Genomic DNA, 15,861 nt, shown 5'->3' with positions numbered 1-15,861 from the left:
AGCTAAGGGTGTGGGTTCAGGGGGCGGGAGACTGAGGCTGCCATCAGAGGGGAGTCGTTGAAGTAGACAAAATAGAAAACTTTATTGGTTTGGAGTGTGCAGTAGGGCTGCCCCTGGGGAGCAGCTCTTTGCAGACATGGGGTGTGGCAGGGAAGGTAGTTCAGGCTGCTTGACCTCTCGGCACAAACGTCGGTGCAGGCCTTAGGAACACGCCCATGGTGGGAGGGCGGCTGCAGCGTGGGGGAAGAGCCTGCGATGAGGCCGCCCAGCTCTACTACCTTGGGCAGGTCACTTCCTTTCCCGGGACCTGAGTCTGCTCACCTGAACAATGGGCACCATCAAGCGCTACCTTCCAGGACTGTCGTGAGAATCTGTGCAAATGTCCACAGTCCTGGGCACCTGGGAGACCCTCAGTAAAAGCCCTCAGTTGATGCGCTGAATTGTGTCCCCTCCCCCTCCCCAGATTCATATATTGAAGTTCTAACCTCCGTATGTGACACTTTGGAGACAGGGTCCTAAAGAAAGCAATTCTCAAAGGAAGTATTGATGAGTACGTTAACATGAGGTCATTAAGGGTGGATTCTAATCCAATATGACTGGTGTCCTTATAAGAAGGGACTAGGACACAGACACAGAGGGAAGACCATGTGGGGACATGGAGAAGACAGCCATCTACAAGCCAAGAAGAGAGGCCTCAGAGGAAACCAACCCTGCCGACACCTTGATCAGACATCTGGCCTCCAGGATTATGAGAAAATAACGTTCTGTTGTTTAAGCCGCCTAGTCTGAGGTCCTCTATGACGGCGGCCCTGGCAGTCTAACACAGACGATGACATTACGGCCTCACGGTGCTCCCCAGGGCCTCCCCACATGTACAGTGATCCTTCAGGGGCACCCCAGCACCCATGGTCCCGGCTCTTGCCAAGGGCACAGGTCTGGGCTGGGCAGAGCTGGGTTCTCTGCCCCTTCAAAGCTGTGTGGCTTTGGTCAAAGCACTTCACCTTTCTGAGCCCCCGCTTCCGAATCAGTAACAGAGCATTTTACCATCTCGTACTGTGTGAGGACTAAGCGAGCTGGCGCGTGTAACTGGCCCAGCTCATGGCGATGTTCACACCCTGAAGTGGTTATTTTAACAATGAGATAAGGTTACCCAGGACAGAGAGGGAAGAGAAGCTTTCTGGAGAACAGAGTGGGTGGTGATTCAGGGCAGATACGTTGGCCCTGGGTGGGCCACAGGGCTGGGTTGACCACAGCTGTCTACACGCTCCCTGAACCTGTGGCAGGGCCTGGGCCTGGGCGGGCTCCTGGACGGCCATTCCCAGGTGGAGCGGGCCGTCGCTTCCTGCCAAGGGCCCAGCTGTGTCAGGGTGAAGGACGCCGCCTAGCTGCCCTGGTGCTGGGCCCGCATGACCAGTTTCCGGAGCTCATCCCAGAACAGCATGCTGAGGATGGTGTGGGGACCCAGGCGCAGGTAGGTGGGGCCCAGACCCTTGTAGAGCGCCAGGGGGCCCTCCTGCCGCCAGATCTTCACCAGGCAGTCGGCGAGGCCGCCATACAGCTGGCCCTGGGGACAACACAGGGCAGACATCACTACAGGCGTCGTGGGGCCCTGGCTGGCACAATGGGGTGCGTCTGTGTGTACGGGCTTCTGTGGCACATCAGAAAGGGCACTCCCCCAAGCTCGGCAAATCACATAATAGTAACCCTTCGGGCTGTGAAAGTTAAAAAAGGGCCTCTTCCTCCAGGCAGCCACAGCCCCAGGCCAGGGGCTCAGCTTGGTTAGTGGCACGCAGGTGGATTTCACCGCTAACTCAGCCCGTGGAGGGCACCTCTGTGTTGGGCACACCTTGCACCAGTGTACGTGGTGGCCCCTGTGCATCTGTGAGGCTGGGGGGTCAGGACTCGATTCCAGGTCAGGCTCCCCCACCTACCGGCTGCGTGACCTCAGGCAAGTCACTTGATCTCTCTGAACCCCAGTCTCCTCATCAGGAGAACGAAAGTTGTTGTGAGGACAGAATAGAATCCAGGTGTGAAAATGCTTAGTACATGCTGGGGACATAGGTGTTCAGCAAACAAGCCGAATTAATGTGTGTGTGTGTATGTCACACTTCTCCGTGTCTCTGGCTCTGTGTGTGTGTGTGTGTGTGTGTGTTGGCGGATGCTGTCCAGCTCCCACGCCCTCCCCCACTCTGTCCCCTGCTCACCCTGCCCGCTCCGTCCACAGGCTGATTGTACAGCCGCGTGCTGACCACGTCGAAGGGGGTCATGACTGTGACCACAGCTACGCTGCTGATCATGCCCCCGGCCAGGGCCACCAGCCAGCTGTCCTCTGGGAGCCACTGTGGGGACGTACAGGCTGCTGAGCCCTGGAGTGCCCTCCACCCCCCCACGTGGTGCCCACCCCATCGTCTCAGCGCCCTGGGGCTGGAAGAGCTAGGGAAAGGGGGGCAGATGACGCCCCCCCGGCCACTCCCCCACCCCCACCCCCCACCGCCCTGAGCTCCTTTACAGCTGGAGGGTTCACTGCGGACTCTCCACTCTCGCTGGACCTGAGGGCCAGAATCACGGCCCTGAGGGCAGAGTCAGGGCCCTCGGCTTTCTTAAGGGGCCTGTCACCACCCCCTGGGCTTCCCTGCATGGGGTCCAGCTGGAGATGTGGAGGCGCGATAAGGGGCGCGGGTGTCCCCCACTCCTCACCTGTTGCTCCTGCACCCAGGCCTTGGCGGAGGCGAAGGTGGCCAGCTGAGCAGCCGAGCCGACCATGACCCGGGGCACGGCCCCACCCACACCCTGCCACAGCCCCGCCAGGCCCCGCTGCCGCCAGATGGTCCCCAAGGCATCCAGGACGCTCTGCAGGGAGAGGGCACAGGGTCACCGGGCAACCCCTGCCCACCCAGGGGTCCATCCAGCCCACCTAGCGGGGGAAGCTCCGGGGAGTGACGGTCCCCACCTGGTGCGGGTGCTGGTGTCCCACAGCCATCGCGGCCACCGTCTGGGCCTGCAGCTGCGTTTTGACCTGTGAGAGCAGAGGTGACACAGGGCCTGGGGATGGAAACTTAGAAGAGCCTGGACGAGCTGTGCGTGTTGAGGGCACCCCTCCCCGGGCCCTGACACCCAGACCTCCTTGAGCCCACACCTGCAGCTTTGCGGGATGGGGGGTGTGGAATAGGGTTGGGGGTGAGGCTCTGGAGTCGGCTTGGGTCTGCATCTGGGCGTGACCTGGGACAAGTTACTTAACCTCTCGGCCTGCCTGCTCACCCTTGGAAGACTGCTCTGGGGACCAAGAGAGATGATGAATGTAGCATCCAGGCTAGGATGTGGGGCCCTCTCTCGATGGAAGCTCTATGCTTAACCTGCGCAGGGCACGCAGGAAGACAAGTGACCACGTGGGCCTGAGCCAGCACACCTCCTGCCACCCTCCGCCCCCTCCCCTGCTCAGGACCAGTGGGGCGGGGGCCCCAGGGGAGCAAGGTTCAGGGCGAGGCCCTGGTGCCCTGGACCAAGGGGCAGATTCCAGGCCTGGGCAGGGATGTCCCAGGGAGCAGCCCCACCCCATCTGCCCCACGGAGGCCAGCCCAGGAGGCTGCAGAGCCCCCATGGGAGCTGGGTCCCAGGGTGGGAGCAGATGGAGACAAGGCACTCACCAGGTAAGCAGGGCTCCCCACGAAGGCTCCCAGTGCCCCTGCCACAGCGCCCGCCACCACGGTGCCACCCGGCTGCTGGGCGAGCCCGGCCTGGCATGCCAGGCTGTAGCAGTAGAAGCGGACACCGTTCATGAGGCCCTGGTAGAGGAGACCGGCAGCCAGCCCCTTCTGCAGGCCGCACAGCCCATCTGCACGGGCGATAGCGACGACGGAGGCCACAAAGCCCCGGTAGTGCCGAGGATAGGTGCCCCGGGCCTGCAGCTCCCCCTGCAGCTGCAGCCGCGTCTTCACCACCTCCAGGGGGTTGGTGAAGACACAGGCCAGGCAACAGGCCGAGGCGCCCAGCACCAGGTCCACAGCTGGAGCCACCGTCTCCATGGCCTCCGGGCCAGGGACCGGCTGTGCCCGTGTCAGGGGCATGGGCACGGGCCCTGGGGTGGCGGTGCTTAGGCTGTCTTCACCCCCACAGGGCCACAGGGCTGGGGATCGAGGGAGCCTGGAGCCATGTCTGGAGGGCAGAGGTCCGGGGCAGAGAGGCCGGCTGCTGCCAGGCGGCGCGGCTCTATCTCGGGAGTCCACCTGCTCTGCTCCTTCCTGGGAGCCTGGGACACGCCCCCGCCGGCTCTGGACCAATCCCAGCTGCCTACGTCCCCCACACCTCCCTGCGGGGGAGGGCCTGGACCCTGGGATCTGGGCGAAAGGTCACCTGGGCCCCAAGGGAGACGCGGGGGGTGGGGGTGGGGGTGGGGTGGGGTGGGACAGAAAGTGCCAATCAGCCAAGACGCCTCCTCCTGCCCCTCTGGTCCTCCAGCCTTCCCTCTGGCCCTGGGGCAAAGGGCTGGTGCTGATGCCCTCCCTCTGGCTTGGCCAGTCCTGCTGTAGCTCAGGGCCCTGGGCAAGAGGCAGCTGCTTGGGAGGCTCCTCTCAGCAGCTGCCCCACCCCCACCCCGCCCCGCACCCCTGCCACTGTGTGCCGTCCCCTTTCCCGGCCTCAGTCTTCCAGCCTGGCTCCCACGGTCTGTGGTCCCACTGTCAGTGACAGAAGAGGGCTCCGGAGTCCTGTGAGTCCCAGGAGCTGCTATTATGTGTGCCCAGGGCAAGTCAGTTCCTTTCTCTGAGCTTCAGTCTCTCCATCTGTAAGATGGGGATATGGGTACCCACCGCAGAGGTTCTTTGGAGGATTACAGATGTGTGAAGAACGCCTATCACGGTGCTTCACTCAGTAGTAGGCGGCCCGCATCCCCCCCTGCCTGGGGGCCCTGGGTGGGTAGGAGATGGAAAAATAAGGGCCACTGTGTCTCAAGGAGTGACCTTGTAGCTTTGGTCGCTCACCTGGTCGCACTTGCCCCCTAGGCCTGCCCCTCCTCTTGGTGGGAGCTGCTCCTGGGCCGTGGTTCTCTGGAGCAGAGGCCCAGGCACGGGAATGGACCTTTGTGCCTGGTGAGAAGGGACCTCCCAGCCCTGGGCACTACTGTCAGGTGCCAGGCTGCTCAGCACCACCGTGCCCACCTCGGCCTCTGCCCCATGGTACCTCTCTCCTGCCAGGGCCACCCTGCATCCCCCAAGTCCCAATCGGAACCAGAGGCAGGGCCGCCCTGCCCAGAACCCCACCTCTGTGGCCTCCACACCTGCTTCTTCCAGGTGTCCACCCCTTTCCTCCCAGCTGTGAGGCCCTGGAGGCCGCCGTGCGGAGGGGCTTGAGGGCTGCAGAGCTCCTCCTAGGCCTGGCAGGCTGGGCACCCTCCGGCCAGCCCCGGGGTAGCAGCTTAACAAGAGGTCTTGGGGACAGCTTGGATTCTCCCGGGTTGATCCCGAGTGGCCGGCACTCAGCCCCCGGAGCTGGGGAGGCACGGCAGGCAGGAGTGCCCCGCCCTGGCAGCGTAGCCACGGCCTGGGACTCGAGCTGGTGGCTGCCCTCCCCTGGCCACTGCAGGAAACAGGAAGGAGGGCAAAGGTCCAGCCAAGAAGCTCCCAGAGCCCGAACTCCTCCACACAGTGAGTGCCGGGGGGCAGCCGCCAGTGATCTGGATCCCGGTGTGGGCACAGAGCATCTGACGGAAGAGCATTTGTGGAATGAATGAGGATCGAAGGGCCGAGTGGCCTGAGAGGAGGCGCCGGAGATCCCTCACCTCCATCCTGGTCAAAAAGAGCCAGTGACAAGTCTTGGCAATATAACATGTCTATTTTATTTTAAAAAACAAAACCCAGGCCACCTGACCCCTTCCCCCAGAGGGCCCTCTTGGGAAGGACCTGGCGCCAGCCAGGCAGGGGACACAGGCTGGTGGGCTTTGCTCCTCTCCAAGCCCTCGTCCCTCCCCTTTGCTCCTGGCAAAAGGAGATGGCCTGAACCCTGGGTCCTACAGGCACTGCCAGGTTTGGAGGAGGGGAGGTAGGGGGCCGTGGACATGCAGGGCCTCCTGGTAGCCAGGGAGGGCCATCCCGGCCCCCTGCAACCCCCCGGGCCCTGGAAGGCAGGGAGCAGTGTGCTTGGGGATGGAGCTCGTGAGGAGAAGACATGCACTGAGACCGCGGTGTTCCAGCTTCCCTCCCAGCCGGGTGAATGTTCAAACATGAACAGGGATGGCCGGGCACTCAGAGCCCCCAGGGCGGCCTAAGCCTCTGCCCGGGCCCCTGACCCAGGGGAGGAAGAGGGGCTCCTGCCCTCCCAGTCCTTCTGCTCCCCTCGTGGGGTGCGGCGGTGGCCCCGGGGAAGGGGGCCGTGCGTCTGCAGAGCCCATAGGGCTCGGACCCTCTGCCCCCAGCACTTCCCAGTTGCCGCCTGCCGGGCAGGAGGCCCAGGGTGTTGAGCACCCATTCTGGATCCCTGGGAGGGAGACCTTGTCTCAAGCCCCACTCGGTGGTTCTGCTGCCCGGGAACGAGGGTGGGAGCCTGGCCCCGAGCAGCCGCTCGCATGCCTCCCTCTCCGGCCCCTCCAGGACGCCAGCCAGCTCCACCTCAGCACCAGGGGTCCCGGGAGGCTCTGCCCCGGCACAGGCTGTCGCTCCGCTGCCAGGCGCTGTGGATGAGGCTCAGGGCGTCCTCGAACTTCTTCTTGTTGGAGGCTTCCTGGATGGCCTTACGGGGGAGGTCCACCTGTGTGGGGCGTGCAGGGAACCTGAGGGCTGTACCAAGAGCCCCCAGGGAGCCGAGGGGCCGTGGGGTGCCCCCCGCACCAGGTGTAACCTTGCCCTGGAACTACATCCACGCTGCTGAGATCTCCTGCTCCTCAAGGAGGGGCTCAGGCCAACGGGGTGACGCTCCCTGAGCCGCCTCCTTCCAGGGAAGGCCCCGGTTCTCGGAGGAGGGGGCTTGGGGTGGGGCCGGGAGGCGGGCTGTGGAACTCCGCCCAGGGCTGGTCCGGAGCTTCCGCGGGGCAGCCCAGCACGCGCTCAGACTGCGATCTGTCCAGGCATTCGATGAGGCCCTCTCAGCCTGGTGCTGAGCTCCGTGCCCCCATCATCCGGGCACAGCTCTAGCCCCACCGTAGGCACTTAATGCCGGCTTTTTCATGGGAACTGAGGTGGTCAGGAATGGCGTTTCCTGGGCTCTGTGCTTAGCTTTAGCCTCACACTCACTGGGAGGCAGGGTCTTGCCCCTTTGGTTTTACACATTCACGTCCATCCCAGAGCTCCTAGTGTGGTGCTGCCCTAGGCCCCCAACTCCTGCCTCGGTCTGAGCCGTGCAGGGGCTCCTTTCCCTAGGGAAGGGCTCCACTCCTCAGGGACCTGGGCAGTCGGGTACCTGGTAGATGGTTTTCCACCCAGAGTTCAGTGCAGACAGGAATCGGTCCAGTTCAGATGTGCAGCTCAGGTAGATGACCCAGGGTGGGAGGGGCTGCTGGCTGTCCTGGGAAAACTCCTGGGGAGAGCGGGGGCCCCAGGTGAGCAGACACAGCGCTCCTTGGGCAGGGCCTGCCTCCATCGCCCCCCACCCGGCTCACCAAGACACAGTACTCCTTGCCCGGTTCAGTGGAGACGGCGCTGATGTCGGCCAGCTGGGCGGTGCCCAGGGAGCGGAAGAAGCTGGTCTGGCAGTCCTCGTGGCACGTGAAGAGGCGGTCATCCGTGATCACCAGGCAGCAGGGGATGCAGGGGCTGGGAGTTACCCCCTGGGGGATGACCTGAAAGGCACCAGCAGAGCGGAGGGGAGGGGCAAGCTGGAGCTCTCCAGGGCTGGTCTGCACCAGGACTCCCCGCGTCAGGGGCCTGCCAGCCCCTCTGCCCCTCCCTCCAGAGGCCAGGCAGGCTCCGCCCACCTCAGGAGTACAGGGGCCGACAGGGGTGATGGTGGCAATGTCAGGCCACAGGCGGCCCTAACCTCCAGGGTTCACTCCTGGGCTGGCCCCTGGAAGTCCCATCTTGATCCTCAGAGGCTGCTGTATGACTCGCGTGGGCTTGGGGAAGGGACCCTGGGGACCCGGGGTGGGGTTGGGAAGCAGTGAGCCGTGGGGCGGGAGGCCCTCACCCCTTTGGACACGGCCTGGCAGAGGTGCTGCATCCAGTCGGCCATCTCAGCCTCGCTGCTGGCGCTCAGCTCCAGGCAGGGCCGGTCGGCGAGGATGACCTGGAAGGCGTGGGGCCGGTCCGTGGTGCTGGATCTCCGACAGCCACCGCATTGCTCCCCGCTGGGCCAGAGGCGGAGGGTGAAACAGGAGCAAGGGGGCAGGGGTCAGGGGGCACGGGCGGAGCCCCTGGGGTTGGCCTGCCCCGGAGTCCCGAGGGCTGGAGGACACCAGAAGGTGGGCCAGAGCCCTCCGGCTCGAAGGAGAGGCGCAAAGCTGCTGGGCGGCCCTGCCCCTTTTCTGTGTAACACCTTTTATCTCCACAATCACCAAGGTTCGTCTAGATACCTGACCAGGGCCAGGTGAGGGGTTGAGAATCAGCTCTTGGCTCCCCCGCCCTCTCAGAATCAGCGCACATTCATTCCTGTTCCCCTTACGGGCCTGATGTTTCCTCCAAGCGTGTGTGTGTCCATCCTACCCATCAGGTCAAGCGCTTCCCAGGGAAAGGACTGCCTCCCCTATCAGATCGGGGGACGCCTCCCCTACCTGATGGGATCCTTTCCGGGCAGGGAGCTCCTCTTGCTTCCCCACCCTCTCCCCGTTCACCCAGGGCTCAGCAGACCCCAGGGCACTAAATGGGGGTGGGGCCGAGGGGGTGGGGAGGCTGAACCGACAGGAGGGAGAACCAGTTCAAGCCAGGGAGGATGGGAGCCCTGAGGCTCAGGCCCAGCCAGAGCCCCAACACCTGCCCGGCACCTCCTATCGCCCAGGACACTCACCCCATGTTCACCGAGAGCAGGGGGGTGACATCAGTGCGGTCGGGATACTGGTAGAGGATCCCGTTGCTGCAGGGGCACAATGTGGCAGGGGTGAGGCCTGTCCCAGGAACTGGGGGCCACGTGGAACAGATCCCAGGGACCCCCACAGGCTGGGGCCTGAACCCCAGAGGCCAAGGAGCCCGGGGCCTGCCTTCTACGGCAGGGAGGGCGGAGGAAGAACTGCAGAGGCACAGCAGGGAGCGCGTGCCCCCAGCCCTGGGGACAGCCCCGGTCTTCACCTGGGGCATTCTGGGCTTCCCTGGGCCCCAGAGGGCTGGCTCTACAGAGAAGATCTGGGATCCCAGGGGATGTCTACTCCAAAGCCCTTGACGGGGAGGGCGCTGTCCCCCATCCCAACCTCCGGGCCAGAGCTGCGGGGGCTCCCACCTGAGCACCACGAAGCACGTCTTCCAGTGCTCCTTGCCCAGGTAGGAGGTGCCCGCCTTGTAATGCAGCATGCCTTCTTTGGTGACGGCGCCCTCAGGGGGCAAGCAGTGGCAGGGGGTGCGGCCCAGGGTCTCGTCCTGGGGGTCCTGCCAGTGCACGAGCCCGTAGAAGCACACAGTAACAGTGGTTGCCTGCGGAGGGGGCAGGGGATAGAGCGCTGAGGTCTGGGCCAGAAGCAGGAGTGGCCGCTGGTGGGGTGAGGACACACCCCAAGTGGGGAGGGGCACAGGCCGGGAGGGAGAGCCCCTCCCAGGTGGGCGATGGAGAAACGCTAGAGACAGCTATTTGCACCTCTTGACCCTAACACCAGGGCTGTCATCTCGGGGACAACACCCCCTCCTCCCCAGGTGCTTACCTCACACTTAGATTCCTGGGCCACAAATTTGGCCAGTGCCAGCTTCTCCATGGTGGCATCAGTCAGGACGCTGGGGTAGGGTGGTTCCCGACAGCCCTTGATCATGGCTGACTTCAAAGAAGCCAAGAAGAACCTGTATGCGGAGTGGGGTTTGCTGTCAGAGGCCTGAGGCCCCCACCCCTCAAAGGGACATGGCATAGTCCTGGGGACTTCCGGCCTGAAGGGGTCACAGGATCCTGGGGGGAGGACCTGGCTGGAACCAGAGCTCCGGGTGGCGGGTGGGGCAGTGATGCAGCAGCAGTCCATGACCATCAAACCGTGGCCGGGAAAGGCCTAACCCTTCCCAGTGGCCGAGGGGTCTTGGGTTGTGACCTCAAGGGAAGCAGCGGGACTTGTACAAAGACCTGATCTCAGGACAGACAGTTTCCGTATGGAAGCGCAGGGGGCACGTGTGGCCCCAAGGCCCCCCAGCCGGGCTTGCGCTTTCTCTCCTGTGGGGATCACTCCTGCCAGCCCCCTTCCTCTCTGTGGGCCACTCAGGGTCTGAGGGCACCAGTCGCTCAGTGTGCCTGTCACCTCCCTGCTTCTCTGCCCGGCCTGCAGGCTCCAGAAGGAACTTATCTCTGCTTTCTACTCCTTCAAACCCCACTTCCTATCCTCCAGCCCCAAGGGTGTGGCCAGGCCAGTGGCAGATGCTGATTCTCCAGGCCTGCAGAAGGGGGCATGTCACTCACTCGGCCAGGGCCACGTCTGCCGTGTCCAGCAGAAACTGCTTCCTGCGGTTGGTGCACACCAGCTTCACTGTCTGCTGGTCGAGGCCCACCTGCCAGAAACCACACCCTCACATGCACACGGGGCTTGGCCGCAGCTGCCAGAAGGGGCAGCCGTGGCCAGATTGAGGGCGGGCAGGGGAGGGAGGCAGTGCACTCTGAGGTGACCACAAGGTGGGGAGGGGTGGTCAGATGTACAGCGGAGGAAGAGGTACCCTCAAGCTTGCTTCTTATCCCCGGCATCAGGTACAGAAGCTGCTCGGAGGTAAGAGCTGGCACCCACCCCCGGGGCTGAGGCAGGGGTCAGCCTTGCTCTGCAGGTCTGAGGCGGGGTGGCCCGAGGAGCCCTGCCCTACAGCACACACCAGTCGCGGAGCCTGAACTCACCGACACGTAGTCAAGTTCATTGTAAGAAACAGCCTCTTCCACCAGGTATGGCTTCTCTGTGGCCCCTGAGAGAGGAGACCCCAGTGTCAATTACCCCCAGTGGCCTCTCGGTCCTCCCCCTGCCCCATTTTCTAAGACCTTTTCTCCACGAGGACCTGTCCCTGCCCTGCGATCTGAAGTGATGAGGTAGAACAGCACGGCGTGCTCATGGAGGGGGGCCCCAGGCTCATGTCCTGGGCCAGCTGGGGCTGCTGACAACCCGTTTCATCACCACGTGCCAGGCAGCACAGAGACACTCAGGGCGGGGCCGGGGGGAAGGCAAGGAGGGCGGCAGTCCGTCTCATCCCCCACGTGCCCTCGGCAGCTGCCCTGGCCTAGCCTGGGGGCGGCAGGCACCTTTCCGGAGCAGGTAGACGTAGCAGTCTGTGAGCAGCACGTACAGCAGCTGCAGGTTGCCCTCCATGTGCCCTGTGCTCATCCGGATCATCTGAGGGGCCGAAGCAAAGAGGTCAGGCACCGTGGCGCCCGCCCTGCCCCAGACAGCCCGCTTCCCCTTCTGAGCGGAGGCGGTGGCCCGTCCGGCCTCGCCTTTGCTGTGCTGGCTCTTGCTCATTCCTGAGATCCTGGGACTTACTTTGAGGAGCTGCTCTTCGTTTTCTCGAAACACATGGATCATGAGCAGAAGTAAGTGATTGTTGTCTACTCTGTGAGAGGGACAAGTGCAGGGAGGGCGAGGTGTCAGGCTAGGGCAGGGGCGCGCGAGGCCACACAGGTGCACAGAGACGACACACATGCACGGGGGCGATGCAGGCACCCCGAGGTCTCATGTCTGCAGTGGCTCTGCCCCCCACCAGGAGCCAAAGTGAGGGAGGGGAGGACCGCACCCCTTCCTACCTCCCAGCCCAGGCTAGGTCTTCCAGGGGTTGTGCTTGGTGTGTTTGGAGGGCAGATGCCCAATGTGCCCTGATCCACGACAGGGGCGTCTCAGGCAAGCGGCACAGACAGACTGGCTCACCTGAACTCTGCCGAGTGGCTCATCTCAGAAGGGCTCCCCTGCCCCTCATCCACCCCGGAGTCCTCGGCGCTGCTCAGACAAGGGCTGGGCTGGTCTCGCTTGAGTCGGCAAAGAGTTTCCTGGGTCTCAGGCTCCTGCTCAGGCACAGGTCCCTCACCGACCAGGGGCAACCGGGTCTCCGGCTCCTGGGCCTCTGGCTCCTGTGTCTCCCCCGGGGTGTCCTCTAGGGGCCGAGGCGCCTGTCCCGGTCCTCGTCCTCCTCCCTCTTCTTCTTGGCCAGCAGCCGCAGGGCTACCAGGAACATGCAGCGGTTGGCCAGGCCCTGCAGGGTCATGGTGGCCGCCACCTGATGCAACAGTACCTGGACTCTCAACGGTAAAGCGGTAGAAGTCCATTGGGGCTGGAAGCCCCTCACTAAAGTCGCAAAATGGCGGCCTCTCCGGGGCGTCCCCGGGAGAGCCAGTCCGAAAGGGCTGGTTGGGGGGCTCGACGTGGGAGCACCAGGTGCTGGGGTCCAGCTGCCCGTTGAGCTGATCAATGACCTTACTCAGGGGCTGCCCCAAGCACTCCATGGAGGTGTCTTTCATCTCGGGGATAAGCAGGCCCACCTGGCCAGGCTCTGAGCGCTCGCTGCCCTCGGCTGTGCGGCCGGGCCCCTCTGTTTCCTCCTGGGCGGAGGCGAGGGTCTTGTCTGGGGAGACCCGCCCGGGGCCTGGGCTGCTGACGAGGGTGTCACCACTGCCCCGCCTGGCGCACGTGTGCTGGGTAGAGGCCGGGTGGAGTGGACTTGCTTCCTCATCCGATCTGGGCTTCTTCTTCTTGCCAATTTTCTTCTTCTTGGTGACCCTGGATGGTAGTGATGGGGAGAGGTTTGAATCTGAGCACCCCAGTACTGAGGGCAACGAGATGGGCTGGGCCCAAAGAGGTGATCTGGGACTTCCCTGGTGACTCAGTGGTTAAGAATCTGCCTGCCAGTGCAGGGGACATGGGTTCGAGCCCTGGTCTGGGAAGATCCCACCTGCTGTGGAGCAACTAAGCCCACGAGCTACAACTACTGAGCCCGTGTGCTGCAACTACTGAAGCCCATGTGCCTAGAGCCCGTGCTCCGCAACAAGAGAAGCCACCGTAATGAGAAGCCGGTGCACCACAACGAAGAGCAGCCCCTGCTCGCTGCAACTAGAGAAAGGCCAAGGGCAGCAACAAAGACCCAACGCAGCCAAAAAATAAATAAAAATTAAAAAAAAATCATTTAAAAACAATGTCTTTCAAAAGAGGTGATCCTGGGTGAGGGACCTCTGAGAGCACAGCCAGAGCTTCAGTGGTCCCGGGCAGCACTAGGTGGGAGGCCGGGGGCCGACAGCAGCTCAGGCCCCAAGTACTTCCCACTGCCAGCAGAGGCAGGGCCGGCACGAGGGAGGCACAGACGGCAGCGGCCAGAGGAAGCCCTGAGCGGGTCCTGTGAGTTCTAGCTGACGGCACAACTGGGCTAGCTGTGCTCTAGGGAACAAAAACAGGCCATGGCTGGTCAGACCAGTGGCCCCCCTCTACTCAGCCTCCCCCTAGGATGTGGGCAGCCGACCCTGAGCTGACCTTTCTTTCCGTTCGGGGTCATTATGGATAATTCAAAAGAATCAAAGCCTTCTGAGCTCAAACTCCTGGCTCCTTGGTTCCGAGTTGGCTGAGGTGGGCCTGGCTAAGCAACCCTCGGTCTGAAGCACTCAAGCTGCTCTGGACTCCAACCAGCCTGTGGGAGCTGGACTCCTGGCTCCAGTCACTGGAGAGCAATTCCCCCACCTTGGGCCGGCAAGCCTCTGGGAGGTCTGACGTGCACATCTTCTTACTCAGGGCGGAGAGACTCAAGAGCAGGAGCCGGGGAGGTCAGGGAGCCGAGGAGGCTCTGGGACAAGAGTTTCCCAACCTGTCACCCACCTCCTCCTTCCCTGTTACGTCCCCAGCAGTATGATGAAGATGCTCTTCTTTCAGCGAGCCATGCTGAACTAGAATTAGTACGAATCTCAGAAATTGTGCTCTAATGTCCAAGAACTCCCTTGGAATGAAGTCTAGGCTGAAGGTGCTTTCTGGATGGACCGGCAAATGCCCCAGCAGTCTGGGCACGGCCCCAGAAGCCGGCCATGTTGATTCCTGTGTCAGCCATCTTCCAGGCTCGGGCCCTCTGTTTCCTTTTTTTTTTTTTTTTTTTGCAGTACGCGGGCCTCTCACTGTTGTGGCCTCTCCCATTGCGGAGCACAGGCTCCGGACGCGCAGGCTCAGCAGCCATGGCTCACGGGCCCAGCCACTCCGCGGCATGTGGGATCTTCCCGGACCGGGGCACGAACCCGTGTCCCCTGTCTCAGCAGGCGGGCTCTCAACCACTGCACCACCAGGGAAGCCCCTCTGTTTCCTCTTGATCAAAGAACTACTGAGCAGGGGAGAGGTACCTAGTCTCCAGGAAGATGCCCAAATGCCCTCAGCGGGGAGGAAGGTCCTAGTCTGCGTGGACTAAAAAGTGATGCTAGGAGTGGACAGGATGGACACCAGGACATTCACCAGCTTCTCGAGGCCCCTCCCCACTGACCTGATGACCTCGAGCTCTGTGCAGGTGTCTGGCAAGTCCAGGGTGTGGAGCTCCCCCTTCTCCTGAGAGGCGGTGTGCACAGGGGTGGTGTCGGAGGAGGACACTGTCTCCGCCTGGTCCTCATTGAAGGGGTTGTGGCGCTGGGTGGGACTCTTGGTGGAAGCCTTGCTGCTGGTCGGGTCCGAGGCCGTCGAGCGGGGGCCACTGACAGTGTCTGTGAGGTCTCCATCTGGGAGAACAGGAAACACGAGACAGCCCGTCAGACACCAGCTGGGGACCGCGGGCCCCCAAAGCATGCCTTATCTCAAGAGGGAGGCAGGTGAGTTCTTTTCAGGGAAATCTGATCGGGGTGGCCTTGTTTCAGGAGTAGAAGCCCCAGGCCGACAGGACACGGGATTTGTGCTTTAAGAGCAGCTTGGAGGAAGGCCGTCGCCACCACCACTGGGGGCCCCCGAGCGCTCACAACAATGTGGCCAAGTTTGAGTTAAGAGCTCCAAGGTTAAGCAGCCTCCAGGCTTAAGCCCCTTGGGGATGGTGACCTTGATGCCTCAAGAGAGGGGCTGCACACCTCTCAGTTTAACCTTAGAGCCTCCTTTAGCTCCAGACACCCCCGATCAGACTGAGATACCCAAAGTCCTCTGAAGGGTCCCCCACAGTGGCAGATACAAAGGAACAACGGAAGAGAGAAGAGAACCAGGATCAGAGAAAATGAGGGGTTCAGAGGCTGCGAGGCCAGGACAGGTATAGTCCAAGGGTGAGGAGTGGGGGGGAGGGGCAGGAAGGAGGACCCAGGGCGGAGGAAGCAAGAAAGGCGCGCAGAGCGGCTGCCCCTCGCCGCCACAGATGCCCTGTGGGCCCTTCTCCCTCGATATCCCACCAGGCACCCCTTTAAGGTGGGTGCTGAGAACTCCATGTCATCCAAACCTCAGCCTGCCTACTGGTCCTCTCTGGGCACACTCTCTCCCAGGGCTCCACCCTGGGAGATGACGCAGCCCCTCTAGAGGGGAGCTGGTTTAACGGCTGCCCTCACCTCCAACCGTCCATCCCAGGTCACTGGAACGGGACACAGAGGGGAGGGAGTGTCAGCATGAAAGCACATAGGATGTTTATCCAGTGGCAGATGGGAGGCCGCCCATGCTGGCAGAATAGCCTGGGTGACAGTTAATGACAAAGCACACAGGATGTTCACGCTCCATGTGCAGCTCGCACGCATCTTGCTGGCCTTTATCTGCCGGAGGGGACATGGCCAACATGCTCCCCACCGTCAGCCTCATCTGGAAGGGCCGACCTGCTTAGTGGATCTTGGAAACCACTGGGCAGCTGTCTGCTGATGCAGCACATCATCAAA

At 62.8% G+C, this 15,861-nt stretch overlaps 2 protein-coding genes across 3 annotated transcripts in view; both read right to left on the bottom strand.

Annotated features, from left to right (window-relative positions):
• Positions 1-54: 54 nt before the first annotated feature.
• On the bottom strand, positions 55-4,208 carry SLC25A34 (solute carrier family 25 member 34). The gene is made up of 5 exons (XM_082613865.1): positions 3,645-4,208; positions 2,951-3,016; positions 2,698-2,850; positions 2,205-2,339; positions 55-1,564 (listed from the first exon to the last, which is right to left on the bottom strand). The coding sequence occupies exons 1-5, from the start codon at positions 4,062-4,064 to the stop codon at positions 1,382-1,384; spliced, it is 957 nt and encodes a 318-aa protein (XP_082469991.1). The 5' UTR covers positions 4,065-4,208; the 3' UTR covers positions 55-1,381.
• A 1,599-nt stretch (positions 4,209-5,807) lies between these two features.
• Positions 5,808-15,861, bottom strand: part of PLEKHM2 (pleckstrin homology and RUN domain containing M2) — a 40,733-nt gene continuing 30,679 nt past the window's right edge. For both annotated transcript variants that reach the window (XM_082614499.1, XM_082614500.1), the window contains 13 exons: positions 14,514-14,742; positions 11,939-12,784; positions 11,558-11,627; positions 11,320-11,410; positions 10,924-10,988; positions 10,501-10,589; positions 9,767-9,899; positions 9,352-9,542; positions 8,926-8,991; positions 8,110-8,269; positions 7,586-7,765; positions 7,387-7,503; positions 5,808-6,738 (listed from right to left, as the gene is read on the bottom strand). In XM_082614499.1, coding sequence (XP_082470625.1) covers positions 6,601-6,738; positions 7,387-7,503; positions 7,586-7,765; positions 8,110-8,269; positions 8,926-8,991; positions 9,352-9,542; positions 9,767-9,899; positions 10,501-10,589; positions 10,924-10,988; positions 11,320-11,410; positions 11,558-11,627; positions 11,939-12,784; positions 14,514-14,742 — 2,375 coding nt within the window. In that variant the 3' untranslated portion in view covers positions 5,808-6,600. The remainder of the gene's footprint in view (positions 6,739-7,386; positions 7,504-7,585; positions 7,766-8,109; positions 8,270-8,925; positions 8,992-9,351; positions 9,543-9,766; positions 9,900-10,500; positions 10,590-10,923; positions 10,989-11,319; positions 11,411-11,557; positions 11,628-11,938; positions 12,785-14,513; positions 14,743-15,861) is intronic.

Source organism: Mesoplodon mirus, assembly GCF_964341445.2.
Source record: "Mesoplodon mirus genome assembly, chromosome: 3".
In the NCBI taxonomy this organism is placed as follows: domain Eukaryota; kingdom Metazoa; phylum Chordata; class Mammalia; order Artiodactyla; family Ziphiidae; genus Mesoplodon; species Mesoplodon mirus.
The sequence above is the reverse complement of the archived record's forward strand: the minus strand, read 5'-3'. Positions and strand labels throughout refer to the sequence as shown.